Source organism: Mastacembelus armatus, chromosome 21 (assembly GCF_900324485.2).
Source record: "Mastacembelus armatus chromosome 21, fMasArm1.2, whole genome shotgun sequence".
Classification (NCBI taxonomy): domain Eukaryota; kingdom Metazoa; phylum Chordata; class Actinopteri; order Synbranchiformes; family Mastacembelidae; genus Mastacembelus; species Mastacembelus armatus.
This window is the reverse complement of record NC_046653.1, coordinates 7,001,193-7,018,120: the sequence shown is the minus strand read 5'-3', so window position 1 is coordinate 7,018,120 and position 16,928 is coordinate 7,001,193. Positions and strand designations below refer to the sequence as shown.

At 38.5% G+C, this 16,928-nt stretch overlaps 1 protein-coding gene across 2 annotated transcripts in view; it reads right to left on the bottom strand.

Moving 5' to 3' along the window:
* Nucleotides 1-16,928, bottom strand: part of ube2f (ubiquitin-conjugating enzyme E2F (putative)) — a 41,065-nt gene that overhangs the window by 20,735 nt on the left and 3,402 nt on the right. For both annotated transcript variants that reach the window (XM_026295448.2, XM_026295447.2), the window contains exons 3-4: nt 15,517-15,546; nt 13,354-13,419 (exon numbers count right to left, since the gene is read on the bottom strand). In XM_026295448.2, the coding sequence (XP_026151233.1) occupies nt 13,354-13,419; nt 15,517-15,546 (96 nt within the window). The remainder of the gene's footprint in view (nt 1-13,353; nt 13,420-15,516; nt 15,547-16,928) is intronic.

Here is a 16,928-nt window from a genome sequence, read left to right as displayed (position 1 = left end):
ATTAAATCTTCATCTAGGAGGTTATCTCAGGGGAGGACATGCATAATGTATGACCTTCCACTGTTTCTGTCAGTCAACCCTAACCGTAGCTTAATTTCTTACAATGTCTGATTACGCACATGCCTGCACGCACGCACGCACGCACACGTGCACACACATGCGCACACACACGCGCACACACACACAATTACACTTCAGCCCTAGGAAGCAGATTAAACAGAAGCCCAAACATTTGCCTGCACCACCAATGACAACCAATTGTGTTGACATTTTTTGGCCCATTTGTATATCTATCTACATTTGTGAGCTGTCCAATCGCACACACAATGGCTCTGTCTGTTTTTCTCTGTGCTCAGTTCATCCTACATGTAGCCTTTAAACCCAATTAAAGGACTGTCCAGGCAAAAGGATCTGTTTAAAATTAGTTTTAATTAGTTGGATGACATTTACATATCTTCTGTGATCTAACGGGGCCACATAGTTAGGTGGATGGGCATAAAATGGCTGCAGTGCCTTTAGGAATCAGAAGTTGAAGAAGAGAGGCAGTTTTGGACAGAAAGAAATGCCTGCATAAAGAACTTGTTAGAGCACACATCAGTGGATTCGTACTATTGACAACCTCTGATTGAAAGGAAAGGACTTCAATATTTGCTATTTAATGAGCTTAGTATGTGTGTGTGTGTGCACATTAGTACATACATGTACTATAATGACTCAGTAGCCAGTCTTCAGATTGAATCTTTCTATCACACTGTACATGGACCACAATCTAAAAATGAAAATCACTGTACACTCAGAAACACAAAGCATGCAAAAAGAATGAACACATTACTAATGTTTGCATGATGACACAATTCTATATCATTCATGCTTTGCAGTGTACATCTTTTTATACGTTATATTAAGATGTAAACATGTTAATGCAATACAAATTTACACTGATCTATACCACTTTGAAATGGTATCAACATTATGCACATATTCAAAATTGGCACTAACACTAGCAGATCTCCCTCTCTTTGTGTACTCAAACTCTGCGCAATCTGAGATAAGACCTTCATAAAAGGGCTATGTAAACCTCACCAGACTCTATTTAACGTAATACAAACAGAGGTAGAGCATAATTAGCCCGCACAAACAGTTCCCCTGTATTATTCACGAGAAGAGAGAGGGAGAGAACCAGAGGGCAAAGTAGACAGATATAGCTTGAACAGTTTTCAGGGGGAAAAAGAAGGAAAGAAAGAGCTACAGCATTAAAGAGAGGCAGGATGGATGCAGAGAGGATAAGAGAGAATAGCGGGAGAAAAAGCAAACAGGAAAAAGAGGGAGAGAAGAGTGAAAGACAAAGAGCATCTATTGGCTAACAGCTGCAGTTAGAGGTAATAAATAATTGATAGCTGTCTTCACTACACTGGAACAATCAGTCTTTACTGTTACGTGACACTGGGACTGAAAATTCACACACATCCACAACTAAACCACAAATCATCTCTGTGTAATAAATTCTAGATCCAGAAATGACAGGAAGCTGTTCAGTTGTTAAGTGGAAGATAACGCACAAGCTTGTCCAAAAATGCAAGACAAATAAAGAAAAATGGTCAAAACACTTTGCAGCTGATAACATGTAGCCACAGCTGCTGAACTCTGACCCAGAATTTAAAGTGGATTGATATAGGAGGTAAACTGTGTTTTCAGTTTAGCAGTGCAATCTTGAGCTCCCACTTGCCTTAAATTGAGAGTTCAGGAACTGTATGTTGTCAAAAATGCATCTTGAACACCATTGTCATTTTCTCCTAGAACAACATTCTGCACACAAAAAACAGATTACTAATACATTTGGCAATCATTTGGGCAGAAGAATGAACCAGGAGATTTTCATGCTGTGCCAACTGCAAATCATATAATTTGTTTCTGTAAAAAATGCATTGGACTTTAACTTCCCAAGTAAACGCCCACTCATCTGACCTTGCAATGCTATACCACCACAGCTGAAACAATCACACCGCACTAGTTTCCCATGATGGTGACGATTCTCTCTCTCTCTTTCTCTCTCTCTCTCTCTATTATATATTACCAGATTACTCATTGACTTTGGAAATATGCTGCATATATTGAACAAAACAATAAATTCTCCTTAAAACTAATAATATAAAATATATTCCAATGTATAAATAATAATAAATACAGTCAAATAAGATCAACAGTGTAGTGCAGTTCCATAATCTCTTAAAAACAAGTAATAAAATACAAATATCAGGTGAAATAATAAATAAATTAGACAAAAATAAGCTTGGTCGCGTATGTGCCTTAACAAACTAATTGATGACTGTATAGTGAAGGACGTTGTGGGGGTTGTTCGTTGTTCTTTCTTTTTTATTAGTTGGTCATATGTCTGTGTTTAAATTTTAGATGGTTAAAAACATTTGTGGTGTTACCAAACGGTGCCTCCAGATACCACATACGTGACTTGTTTCTCCGACAGCATAGGCTGACAGAGTTTGGGCTTCCGGAGGGGTGAAAGTGCGCATGCGCGTCATTAAGAAGGCAGGTCAAAGTAACTGGAAAAACAATAATTGTTTTTTCTCCATCACATGGTTTTTGTAGGTATGTAAAACCATATCTTGCAGCTATAGGCTATGCATATTTGTCAGACTAAGAAAACAGTCTGCATTGATGCACTTCTGTATTTTTTTTTATGCTGTCCGGTGCAAGGATAATCTGCGGCATGTTCAGTTGCATCCTGTAGTCTCATTCTCAGAATTTCTAGGATTTTTTCGTGATGGTCCCGTAAAATACGAAGATATGCTCCTCCAAATTCTTTTCATTTTTCTCTTATTTTGCTAGTTGTATTTTTCACGTTGACATTCACCGTTAGTTGGTGATTGGTGACATTTCAAAAAGATGTGCATGGAAGGCCACTGGAAGAGTATTGTCCTAGAGGCGGTGTCACCTCTATTGTCACACGAGCAGGATTTGGAGCAGGAGCGCTGATAGTGAAAGTACGTTTCTGGTTTTATTATTGTTTTCGCCAACAGCGTGTCACTTAGATGTATTTTACATGTATATAAAAATATTTGAATATTTATATTTTTAGGCATTTTATATAATCTAATTTTGAAAAAGCATTGATTATGAGGGCGGGGGATAAATTTTGTCCCCTCTGTGAATAAAAATAATCCAGCATTGGTAGGGATATTTAGACCAGAGGGTCAGAAAAAAAAACCCCACGCCCAGGCAAATATATATATATATATATATAAAAAAGCTGGACTGAAAGACAGCACAGAGGCACTGATCGTAGCAGCACAAGAACAGGCCCTGAGCACAAGATCGATAGAGGCCGGGGTCTACCACACCAGGCAGGACCCCAGGTGCAGGCTGTGCAAGGCTGTGCGAGTATGGGCAAATGGGACACGCCTCCAAAGGTGAGGGAGAATGACCGAGCTAAGATCCTGTGGGACTTCCAGATACAGACCGACAAACAGGTGATGGCTAACCAACCGGACATAGTAGTGGTGGACAAACAACAGAAGAAAGCCGTAGTGGTAGATGTAGCGATCCCAAGTGACAGCAACATCAGAAAGAAGGAACATGAGAAGCTGGAGAAATACCAAGGGCTTAAAGAAGAGCTAGAAAGGATGTGGAAGGTGAAGGCAACAGTGGTCCCCGTGGTAATCGGCACCCTCGGGGCTGTGACCCCCAAACTGGGAGAGTGGCTCCAACAGATCCCAGGAACAACATCAGAGATCTCAGTCCAGAAGAGCGCAGTGCTAGGAACAGCTAAGATACTGCGAAGAACCCTCAAACTCCCAGGCCTCTGGTAGAGGACCCGAGATTGAGGAAGACACACCACCCATAGGGGGTGAGACGGGAATTTTTTATATATATATATATATATATATATATATATATATATATATATATATATATACACACATATATATATATGTATATATATATATATATATATATATTTTTTTTTTTTTTTTTTTCTCTCATTTTTTTTTTTATATACATTTATAAAAAGACCTGAAATTTTGCAGGAAAAATTTCTGTGGCAAAAATACAAACCCTATTTACTTCATACGGTCACAAGTCCAAAGCAGGGTGATACTAGATGGTAGGGACCAAAATAACATCGACAGAACCATACCCAAGCCCAGACTCACACTGATCTATGGAAGAGCTGTTAATGGATGACTGAACATGACCACTGAGTCATCCAAGGTACTGTAAACTATGACTATTGCTGTTTCTCAATTTCTACAGTTTCATTGGTACAGCAAATAAATAATTGCAAAGACATGATATTATTGTCAATAAGAGGGCACTGTGCATCAAAAAAGACATACTAAACTCCAATTTTAAACACATAATATTACCTCTTGCTGTCTCTAAAATATGGTAACTCTTACAGAGTTTTGTTTATACACTCTAGGTGTATAACAGTTTGCAGCAATAAGCACAACTCATTCACAAGTTTGCATATTCAAATCATGCAAAAGGTGTACATCTGAAATACAAAGACGTCTGTACATCAGTTTTCTTTCATTACTGTATTTCTTTTAATTCAGACAATGACATGAGAACATGCTCACCCCAGAGTGTTGCTGCTGTCCCCATTCCTCAGAGAAACACAGGGGTGTTGGGTGACAGGGTCAGAGCACAGAGCTGTTACATGGGAAAAGGACACATTCCAACTAATTTCAACTTAAAAGACCGTGTTTTTTCTAGATTTTTAATGTAGTTATGTAGATGTAAAACACAGTATATAATTCCAAATAATAAAATAACAATCTGCTTTAAACCACCAATCTTGATTCAACTATGTCTGGGCAAACAGACACAATGTGCATAATTGAGTTCTTTATTTGTTTTCTTTTGGTCTCTGAGTTATGTAAGTGAGATGATTTGATGTAGTGTCTGAGAAACAATATTAACAGAGGCACTAAAAATTATTAAAAATAACACATGATGTGGTCTGCCTCCAGTGGCAAAAGACAGGGAGTGCCTTGTTGATGAGACATGGTAACTTTGAGAACCACAGGCTCTCAACAACACATATTTGTCCCTTTTTTGGTTCTTTTTATACTCATGCTGACCTGTCAAACTAAAAAAAAAATCATCTGTGTGTACAAAATGTTTAATGAGGGCAGGACTAAGTCAAGCACTGAACATGAATTACAGATACTTCTGAAGTCCCCAAAAACTGAATTTGTGGGCATAATGTATGTATTCTGTTCTCTTTTTGACAAATCCTATAAATGAATGTGTTTTGTAAATTGACATTAGGATTTCTGGACATAATGCTGTCAGTGAAACATATTACCGTAGCCTGGATATTGTTCATCTAAACAGAGCTACTGCCTACTATTCCCATAAGAAACTTCAAAAATAACAAGAACAGAAGAAAATACAACAAACAAAGAAGAAAGGGAAAGGAAAGAAGCACTTACATAAGCTGTAAACTACAAACTCTCAAAATAACAAGTCAAGTTGATTTTGCCTTGTGCTGGTTTGGGTATGAGGTTCTGGACAACCTACATCCTGAGGCATGTTCCCTTTGCATTTCTCATTTTCCTGCCTGACCACAATTATATTCCCTGCAGCAAAAATTACAGCTCATGTGTGGAAAGTGTCCACCTAATACACGGCTATTCTCAAAGGACATTTGACAGCACAGTATGAGGACAATAGAAAAATAAGACAACTACTAATTAGCATCTTATATTTTACACAAACACATAGCTTGACGTGGTAGCTTGTCTTTCATTTTATTTTATTGTAAAAAGATGTCAAGAAGTGTTGTTACATGGAATTCATTCACTTTTACTATTAGCTGTGTGAAAAAGGACAAATCCATAGAGCAGACATCCTGAATAAAATATGTTCACAGAATATCCCTTTACAGAAATTACACTTAGGGCTCTATGACAGTGTTTTTGTTTGCACGCTTATCTATATGCCCATTAATGTTTTGGATTTGTCAGTGTACAATGCACTAGGTCAGGGTTCGGCAAGTTGGCTTGGCCTCGGGCCATTTTTTTCCTACGTCATCAGATGGTGGGCCAGAAAACACGTTGTAATTTAAGGGGGTAATTTAAATAAGGCAACATTTGAGATGGAGTTAATTGATTTTCAAGCATCCTCCCTAGTCAGCACTGTGCTACAAGGTGCAGAGTCTGTGTGCGCATTCTGGCTCATATGCTCTGAGGATTACAGCACACTCAAGAAGCTTGCTTGTTATGTGCTTACTATGTTTCCTTCAACCTACACGTTGTCAACTTTCTCATCAACGAATGCCCTAAAGACGCTGGAGAGAAACCGGCTGACACCTAAAAACTTGCAGAATGCCCTGCACATTAAAATGACATCTCTAACACAACCTGGGGAAATACCAGTTTTCACACTGAGTAAGTAGTCTTTCAAACGTTTTAGATGTCGACCACACTATTTTATTACTTAAACTGGGCATTCCATGTGTTTTTATCTTTTAGGATCATGTTGCATCCCACTTCAAAGGTTTTCCAGATGAAGCAGTGGACTCTGTTCATGTGTTCATAAAGACTAATGCAAAATAAACTAGAAGATGCAATTTCTGAAGAAATTGCGTTGGGATTGCTGACTGCAGCAAAAAGCTTGAGGCCAACTGCATTGCTGGCTGCTAAAGAGCCTAGGTTGGTGCCTAAAGCTGTATGCCAATAGTCAAAGTGCATTTTAAGCTCTTTTTATTATGTCTTGGCTTTTATTTTGAAAGAATCCTAAACAAAGGCTTTTATTTTGAAAGCACAACATGCTGTGTTCATTATACTTTAGAAAGGTGCAGTCACTTGCTCTAAATAACTGTAAACTATTATTCAAAAGTGTCATCACATCCTGCTTGGAGAAGACAACATGGCCCACACTGAGAATGGCCCCCATGTGTAACAGCAGTGGACATTAGGCAGCCAGTCAGTCTTAATTACCAACCACAGGCAGCTGTGGTCCCTGCTACTGCTGTGTGAGCTGTTGCTATGGTGACCCTCTCCCAGAGTGGGAGGGGGAGTGACAGTGACACAGTACTTGAAGCAGGCACAGTACATGAGAAGCTGAGAAAACTTCACCTCACAAAATGGAGGACTACAGAAAAACTAAAAGACCTATCAAAACAATTCCTTCACTAACAGAGCCAGGAGGCTTCAATAAAGAGACTGATCAATTTTTTGTGAAAATATTCCAAAAAATGAAGGATTGCTGGGGAGTTAGAAACAGCTTTCATTTGTGTTTTTCACCAGAACTCCTGGACCTCTTTTATAATAGGAGTGAATGAGAGATTGAACAGTCACTCTCTGTGGGTTTGGCCACCTGGTGGAACAACCGTAGGTCCTATCAAAATGACAATAGCATTACCTGAAAGAAGACAAAAATCTCTGCTACTTTTGGTGAATGGTGTATGAAGAGGCAAAATTGAAGCCATGACAGTGAATTAGAGAAGAATTTTCAATAAACTTAACAGCTTCTCCCACTCTAGCTGTGACCATTCCACTCCCATAGACGCCAATGTAAAATTCAGAGAAGGCCTAAAAACACCATAAAATGTAAACTGCGATTAATGAAAAACCGTAAAAGATATCAAAAAGCTGAATACAACGCTAAAAGATTAATGCCTTGAGACCTGTTTAAAGGTCGAATGGTGTTTCTAGATGAAAGTATGCTGACACAGTTAAAGCTGAAAGAGGACAAAGTTGAGGATTTGAACATTCTCACCATTCATTTCTATGGGAAAATTTTCCAAAACCTGGAATATCCCAGAAAATATAAAAGATATCACCAAATAAAGTAGAAGCACTCTTCTCATTAAGCTGAACACAGCGGTGCTTGAATAATGTTTCTACATCGAACAGTGTAGGAGGAGATAGGTGCCGAAAAACGGCGGAATAATAATAAAGAGAAAAAACGAAGAACATATCTTGGGATTGCTTGTTGCACAGCAATCCCAACAATAAGAAAGTGTCACACGAGTGCAGGAGTGACACAGAGCACAGTGCAGTTCTGTCACAGCGAGCTACAGCACAGAGCAAGAGAGGAGAAGAGGGGTTACAGAACGGCACACAGCGCATTTTTGAAAGTGTCAAATTAGACTCAAATACATACACATAAAATAACATAAACAGAGATAGGCTATGATACTCATACTATTTAACCCTCATGTGCTGTTTGGGATGTTTTCATCCACCAAGGGTCATTTTTCACTCTTAATTTTGCCATAACTTTCACTGTATTTCAGCAAATTGAATGAGTTTTGGTGACAAACTTTAATTTGACATAAATTTTGGAAATATGATTTAGAAGTTTTCCACAGTTCAAGGGTTAAAGATCATTTTTCAGAAATCATCTGGCGGGCCAAAAATAATTTGCCGGGGGCCTGAAATGGTCTGCGGGCCGTACTTTGCTGAAGCTGGCACTAGGTCTACCACTGGAGTAGAACAGTCCTATTTGTTAAAATCCCAGATGTACTTGTCACAAACTGTGAGAACTGATAAACAGGCATCACATATCCTACTTTAAATGAAAACTACACTGAGCTAGGAGTTGAGAAGAGAAAAAAAGTCTAGAAGTAAGACTAGAATGTGCATTTCCTGAGGAAAATGCATGTGATTGCTGAAAGCATGGCTGTTCTTGCCACTTGCAATAGATGTCGATCACTTCAGAAGTTGGAGATTGTATCACATCACAAAAATTTAAAAAGTTAATCGCAGCTAGGATTGAACCCTGGTATCCTGTGCAACAGACATGCGCCCTACCCAGTGAGCTATATCAGGAGAGGTGAGAACAAAGCCATTTTTACGGCATAAGAAGAAAGCACACTAACTAGCTTGGACACTGCTTTCCTCAAAAAACTCTCTACAGGAGAAAGTCTTTGACCAGCTAGATTCCTAGTATCTTGTACAACAACACCATGCACAGTTTGTCATGTACACAGTTTCATAGTATTTCTAAAAGAATTGTAACAATATTTATTTGAATTTTGTAAGTCTTGGTTTCACACTGCATCCTGCTGGTGACTGACTAACATGCAAGTGAAAGCAGAATGCTATCTGTAAGCATAAAGGAATGATTGTAGAAAATTTAAAGTGGTGTGTGCTGAAGGGCTTTGAAGGGCTTTTATCAGCTGTGAAGCTTGTAATAATTGTAAAAAACATGTAAAAAAAAAATACTTGTAAAAACGTGATAAAGTAACTAAACAGAAAACAGAAACGAGTTATACAGAAAGGAGCTACACAGAAAACATAGAAGACGAATTCAAACATTTAAACAAAGATCTCCTCTGGTCTCGAACCAGTGTAGGCAGAGTCAGGGACACGCAGATACACGCCCTAACCAGTGAGCTATACGAGGCAAGAACAACATTTTTACCACCCTCCTGATCAACTTATTTAGTCTGTTGGCCTAACCAGTCTTGATACCACCTCCCCAGCACACAACTGCAAAGAACAGTGCACTCGCCACTACAGACTGATAGAACATCTTCAGTAGCTTGTTGCAAACACCAAAGGAACAAAGTCTCCTGAGGAAGAACAGTCTGCTCTGTCCTTCCTTGAAGAGTGCATCTGTATTGTTTGACCAGTCCAGTTTGTTGTTAATGTGGACTCCAAGATATTTGTAGGAGTCCACAATCTCTACTTCCTCACCAAGGATGGAGACAGGGACTGGGGTCTTCCTGCTCCTCCTAAAGTCCACCACCAGTTCTCTGGTTTTCTTGATATTGAGCTTTAGACAGTTATTGTTACACCAATCAACAAAGCTTTTTATCAAGTGTCTGTATTCCTCATCGTTATTATTGTTGATGCATCCAATGATTGAAGAGTCATCAGAGAACTTTTGGAGGTGACAGGTTCCTGAGTTGTAGTGGAGGTCTGAGGTGTAGAGTGTAAACAGGAATGGTGCCAGTACAGTTCCTTGGGGTGCACTGGTGCTGCTCATCACCACATTAGATACGCAGCCATCTAAGCAAACAAACTGTGATCTGTGAGGGGTTGGGGGACAAGTCTGTCATCCACTCCGCCATGTCTGCGGGAACTTCCATATCCTGCATCTTTGCACTGAGCAGGTGGGGCTGAATAGTGTTGAAAGGACTTGAAAAGTCAAAGAAATTGACTCTCACAGTGTTACCCTGCCTCTCCAGATGGGAGTATGCTCTGTGCATTGAGAAGATGATGGCATCCTCCACTCCGATGTGTTCCTGATATTCAAACTGCAGGGGGTCCAGAAATTCAGACACTTGAGACCTCAGGTGTTTCAGGACCAGTCTCTCAAACAATTTCATGACATGTGATGTTAGCGCTACTGGTCTGAAGTCACTAAGGGTACTGGGGCAATACAGGAAGTTTTCCACAACTTAGGCACCTTTTTGAGCCTCGGCGAGAGGTTGAAGAGTTGCTGAAAAACCTCTGCAAGCTGTCCAGCACACACCTTAAGTACTCTGGGGCTGACCTCATCTGGTCCTTTTGCTTTGTTGGTCTTTAGTTTGGATAGTTCCTTCCTCACCTGTTCTGTGTCAAAAGCTGGGCTTGTGTATTGTGTTGATGAGGAGTCAGATGGTGACGGCAGGGGAGGAGGTATTGGAGCTGAGGTATATTTCAATGTTGTATGGTTGCTGATAGAGGAGATGGCATCAGTGGGCAATGAGGAGGCAGCACTGGTAGAGATGTTGGGTGGAGGGATGTGAAGAGACCCCAAGGTATCAGCTAAGCTGGTGGAGGGAGGAGGGATGGTGTGTGAGGACACTGGGTCATAGTAAGAAGCAGAGGTGGTGTCAGATCTATTGAAGAACAGGTTAAGTTCATTAGAAACTTTAAGTCTCCTTCCACAGTAGTGTGGGGACGCTGTGACAGCAGGTTAAGACCAACAGCCTCAGCCATGAGCTGATGACAGCGAATTTCAATTGGAGTCAATGAGACAGAAACGGAACTTGCCTGTCAATTAAGGCTCCGATGGCAAAAACTACAATTCTTGTGGATTATATGTTTTGACGAGGTGAGACAAGAGGCATGTGAGAGAACTTTTTCTGGTTGGAAAAACAAACTGTTCTCCGCTCTATCTGTTTGCGTTACACACTGTTAAACCCGGCCTAACGCTGTGACATCCCTGACTTTAGACTTAAATTAATAAAAAAAAAAAAAAAAACATACAAGATATAACAACACGGAGTACAACCCTGACAGATTAAAGATATTGAAGCATTTTAAAATTTTGAACAGTCCCTAGCAGCATGTATGCCAGAGACATAGGCTCATGGAAATCAACCTGTTTCAGTAAAGTCAGATCATTTCTCCCATTCATAGGATTTTTTAAATTTTTAAAAATTAATATAAAATCACAGAAGTAAAATACAAACACACTAATAGCAATGACACTAATAAAGATGTAAGAGGATACTAATTGAACAAGGGAAAGGAAGACAAATGGAAAAAAAGAAAAGCGCTTGTGAAAGCTAATGAAAGAGGGGACAGTGTTGGCTGAAACAAAGGTCTTGAATATTTGAAGTTTTCCTCTGATAACTCAATCTCATTATAAACTCCTCCTAAAGAACATGACACTGAACCTTCTATCTAATTGCTGATCTTTGCTTTTCTCTGCAGATGCTGCTTACAAAGGCCTTTTAGAAAATGAAGCTCGAGTTACGGTACCCATTCAGATGGCAAGGAGATGGTACATAGTCTTTTTGACATTTTGTATTTAACATTATAGCTGTAAATATCAATAATTTACTGGTAAATATACTATCAGTTCTACAAATGCAGGGGCAGTGCTGATAAAAACCCTTTATTTACTCAAACTGTCCACTGTAACACCCATCATAATTTATAAACATCCTACTTGAAGTTCAACCTGCTACTGTAGTTTCTGTGTTATGTGGGATCATTATCAGGATTAGTACTTTCATAAATAAACTGCTGGCTTGCTCATATGCTATCTGATCATCTGACAACATAGCCTGTGCTTTTTTTTTTTTTTAACCCTAACTTCACTATGCCTGTGTTACCACACTCCCAGATTACTATTATAAGATTATTTTCATAACTGAGAGAAACATAAAGAAAATAAAACCCAATTAGTAATAAACTGGAATTGCATGCATTGAATTAAATTATCTGAGACATAATTCTTTTATCTGGTGTCCTTTAGAGGCACATGTTTTACTGTGCTCAATTACCAGTCTCTTTCTTTGGCCCTGTTTTTCTAATACTGGTTGTTTTACTTGACTGTCTTGATGTCTCTTGAGTTACCTGTGAAGCACTTTTCAAACAAGATTAAGACAGATTTTACAAGTGAGGAAAAATACAAAGACAGCATAGGACTTAAGGACAGGAAGAAAAAAACATGAATGTATGACATAGAGAGCAGAAAGCGAGAAGTAACAAGGTCTCCAGAGAATTCGGTAATACCACACAACTGTGTTTGGTATGTGCAATATTTACTGGGTAACCCACCTACCTTGAAATACTGCTGAGCAAGCAGATTGGATTTGAGGAATAATGACTGTACAGCAGTCGAAATGCCAAGACTGGAGTGCCATTAAAAAGGAATACTTTATAGGACACACACAGACTTAGAAACAAATCACTAACACTTGCAGGCTCCCACTCCATCTCACACACACACACACACACACACACACACAACATCTTCCTCCCCACACAACCCACACGCACACAGTCTGCACATTGTCTAAAAGCAAAGTTGTACAAAATGAGAATGCATAGCCTACTGCAGGAAGTCTCTCTAAAGAAAAATCATTTTGCTGGGCGCCCTCTATTCAGAGAATCATGTCACACTAAGCTGATAACTTATATTTAAACTTCTTTCATATTTTTCAATTATACCATGACATTGCCATGAGAACAGTAAGGCTATACACACACACACACACAAACTTGTTTCCATTTCTTGTGCGGACATCACATTGATTAATTAATCAATCTTTTTCAGATAATTTCCTGAAAATTTGCCATAACCATAATGTGCCTAACCTCACGCTAATGTCACAATAACTTTAAACCAAGTAATCTCTTTAAAATTCAGTGAATTGCATGGTGGGGACCTACAGTGAAGCAAAAACCTGACACACACACACACACACACACACACACACACACACACACACACACACACACCCACACACACACACACACACACACACACACGAGCATGAGCATGCTCTCACGTGTATGCACACACACAGACACAGACAGTGACATCAGCTGTCATTGTTTGCCTCCATCCCATATAACAAAGCTGTCAATAAATTATTAAAGTTGTTAAGAACAGAATAAAGGGCACCCAAAGATGGGCTCATTCTTATTCTCTCACCCGGTGACACTGCCAGCTGAAAATGATGCAGCTTGTCCTCGTCTGGGAAACTGGCTTTGCATGTACCTGAAAAACAGGTGGGGGAAGGGGGACAGAGTCATAAGCTGTGACAGGCAAAGTCAAAAGCCAGAAGCTGCTGTATGAAGGTCAACGATTAGTTCTTACTACCTGTTTCTGTACCCAGCAATGATGTTAAAAATCAATATTATATTTCCATTAAATCTTTCATCAGTCACAGTTTGTTCAGACGTATGTTTAGACCTGTGGAAGTCCCTGTGGCACCACATTCCCCCCTTGTGTCCAAGGACATTTACTGCAGTCAAGACATCAGGAAGAAGCATTTTTTCAACCCATGTTTATGTACAAAAAGCTTTCAATCTCAAAAAAAAAATAAAAAAATCTGAGCAGCTCTATCAAGCATGATTTTTAGAATGAAAAGAAACACAGTGAAATCCAATTGTACATCTGGTTTTTACTCAGAATGAGCAAACAATCTACTTTGAGCTACATGTAAACATAGCACTCTACAAGTATCTGATGATCATTTTATTACATCTGATATTTTTAACACTTATTTCAAGCTCATGGATTACTTATGCCAACTTGGCCCACATTACCGAAAAACGAAGAGAAACATTAAATTATGAGTAATTAAATGAGCATTTACTGCAATACAGTAAGACTCACGGGTACTTATTGTACATTAAATGCCCTAATAATAATCATACATATCAAAATACATTATATAACAGATTATTAAGGTGTAAGATGATCACTGATGTATAAAAAAAGACTCTGGCACCTGACTGAGTGCTGGTTTTCACCTGGACTTATATAAAGATATTGTTCCGTGTAGGGTTTTCAGCCTTGAATAGCTCCTTTGGTTCTGTTGGTATGAGTTTATTAAGTTTGCCTCTTATTTCCCTATGCATTCTATGAAGAGTTACAATGTTCATATTTCTGAAAGACAACACTACTATACTGACCTCTGGATCCAACTGCCCTGTATAAACATCCAATGCTTTGACAGATATGTACATTTTGTATAATATTGTTTTTTGTTCAAAAATCTATAAATTGTGCTAAATGACAAAGCTAACACCAAATTATACTGCCTAGCATTTTGTGTTCAATATAATTTTTTATTTGCAATACTTGCAGTGTAAGCACGTCTTAGAGTGTATTCAGTATGAACAGATCCCTACCTCTATCTTTCCCTGGGCTCATGTACCTGTCAGTAAAAATCCATCAAGTCATACAGCACATAATCAGGCTTTCATAAAGCAATACATTGAAGGCACTTAGAAATAAAAAGAAATCCTTACATACTGCCATATTTCATTACTGCTGATGGTAATGGAGCACAGGCAGTTTGAGCACAGCTGTGTGTCTCCCCAACCCCACACAGCTCCCCCATTTCTATTCCTTCACTGAGGCAGTGACTCTGGAGAATGTCTGCTAGAATGGATTCCTAAGAGTCAGACATATACCTCAGGCACAGGCAAATGCAAGCAAGCTTCTATCGTGCAGCAGACATACACACTGTAGAGTAGATGCATTCAATACCCCAGTTGTGCATCAACATTTTCTATATTTTCTCGTGTTTGTTTTTTGTTGTGTTTTTTTTTTTAAACCAACAGCATAAAGATTAATACTGTAGCTGAACTGTCATTATTATAGCTGTGCCAGATATAATATTAAAGACATCAATGTCCACAGTGTTTTTGTTCATATTTAAGACTATGGTGCCTTGAACCTTGAACCCAAATTTTCAGATAAATACAGAGAGGCATTTATGTGGCTGAGCTGAGTGACCTGAATAAGAATGAAACTCTAAAGAATGTGTTAAGCTTTTATGAAATGGCATACATAGGTAGTTTCACAATCCATAAAATAAAAGTCATTCACTTAACAATATAGACCAATGAGCCTTTAAAAAATAAATGGATGTGTACATTTACATATACTCTATACAAATGATTACATCTAAAATTAGATGAGGAAATTTAAAAACCATGAGGATAAAATAAACATTTACAGCCATCACACTGACAAATGTAATTAAACAGAAGATGTGTGGCTGAACACTAGGTATGAGGAAGAATTAAAAGTAAGTTAAAGAATTCCATTAGTACAGTGTAAAGATATGTTAGATGCACTTACTAGGGAGATTGGCTTCAAGTTCGGCAACTTCTGTTGGGAGAACAAAACAGAACAATGAGTAAGAGAAGTGCAGAGATGGTAGAAGAGACAGAAAGTACACTTTTGTCTGATATGTAAGTTAGTCCCAGTAAAAAAAAAAATAAAAAAATTTATTGGAATGAATGGAGCAACAGTTTTAGATCTGAATTGAGATTACTGAAATTGCACAACCTAAATATAGTTTAATATTAGTCATGGATTTAAACTGAAACAGCAGCTTAAAATAAACACATACTGAAAACAACATTTTTTAAAAATTGCAATACTTGAAATTGACTAGTGGAGACTCACACCATTTACAAAGATGGTTTTCAAAGTCAAACATTTTGGTATAACAAAGACAGTAGAGATTTCTAAATTCTGTATTTAGTTGCTGAATACAGTTCAGTACAATTTAATATGTGGGACATAGTTTAACACCTCTGAGCTCCATCCAAAAGAATATTATGAGGACTAGGGGACAAGACACAATAATACCAACCAAGCTAGTCATCAAAAGGGTTGTCTGAAGGATAAAACAATGTCTGGTCTCTGTGTTGTTGCTCTGGTATGTTGTGCCAAGAATCTTCCATTGTCATTGATATAAATGTATTCTGAGATGTGCAGTGTCTCATAATTAGGTATTTCAGTGATGCTTATAGGAGATTTTTCCCCCATGTGTCCCCTTCCATATGGAGGTCAGAGCAGAAGATCAGCGATTTGACAGCTGCTCTGCGCTAGTGGGGATTTAGTCTTTTGCCTTGTGAGACTTGAGATGACATGATTTTATCAGAACAAATACTCTTCTTCATGGTCCACTTGTGCAAAAAGTCAGGTCCCTGTTCACATATTGAGAAACTCTACCTATCATCTGAAATTTCCCCCAGTGATTCTCAGCTGTAACCAACATCCAAATCCTAAGTAAGAGTCCTCCTTTCAGGTTGCAGTTGTACCTCTTTGTCCCAGTGGTACATGCTGTACTTTATTTTTCATATTTATAGCAGCTATCTTAGTTTATCTCATCTCAGTTTGAGCTAATCACAGTTTATTTAGCTTGTTCCTGCCTCATAACTTAACACTGTAGTTAACGTCCTTATAGGCACTAACCATGTCAATTTCAGCACACTGTACAAAAAAAAAAAACATACACAAAGCAACAAGACAGAGAAAAGTAAGACACTTGAATGTTGTCTTGGAGAACGGACAGATGTAGACTCTATATATGTCAGTGCTGTAAAAACCCTTGTTGAATCTGATTCCAATTAAACAATACAATGTTCTTCATTAACTTGGTACATGACACCAGTACTTATTTTTTTCCAGCTTTTTGATTAAAAAAAAAAAATTCCTATTGTACTGGGAATAGTCAAAGCTTTAAAGTTTTGCACATAAAA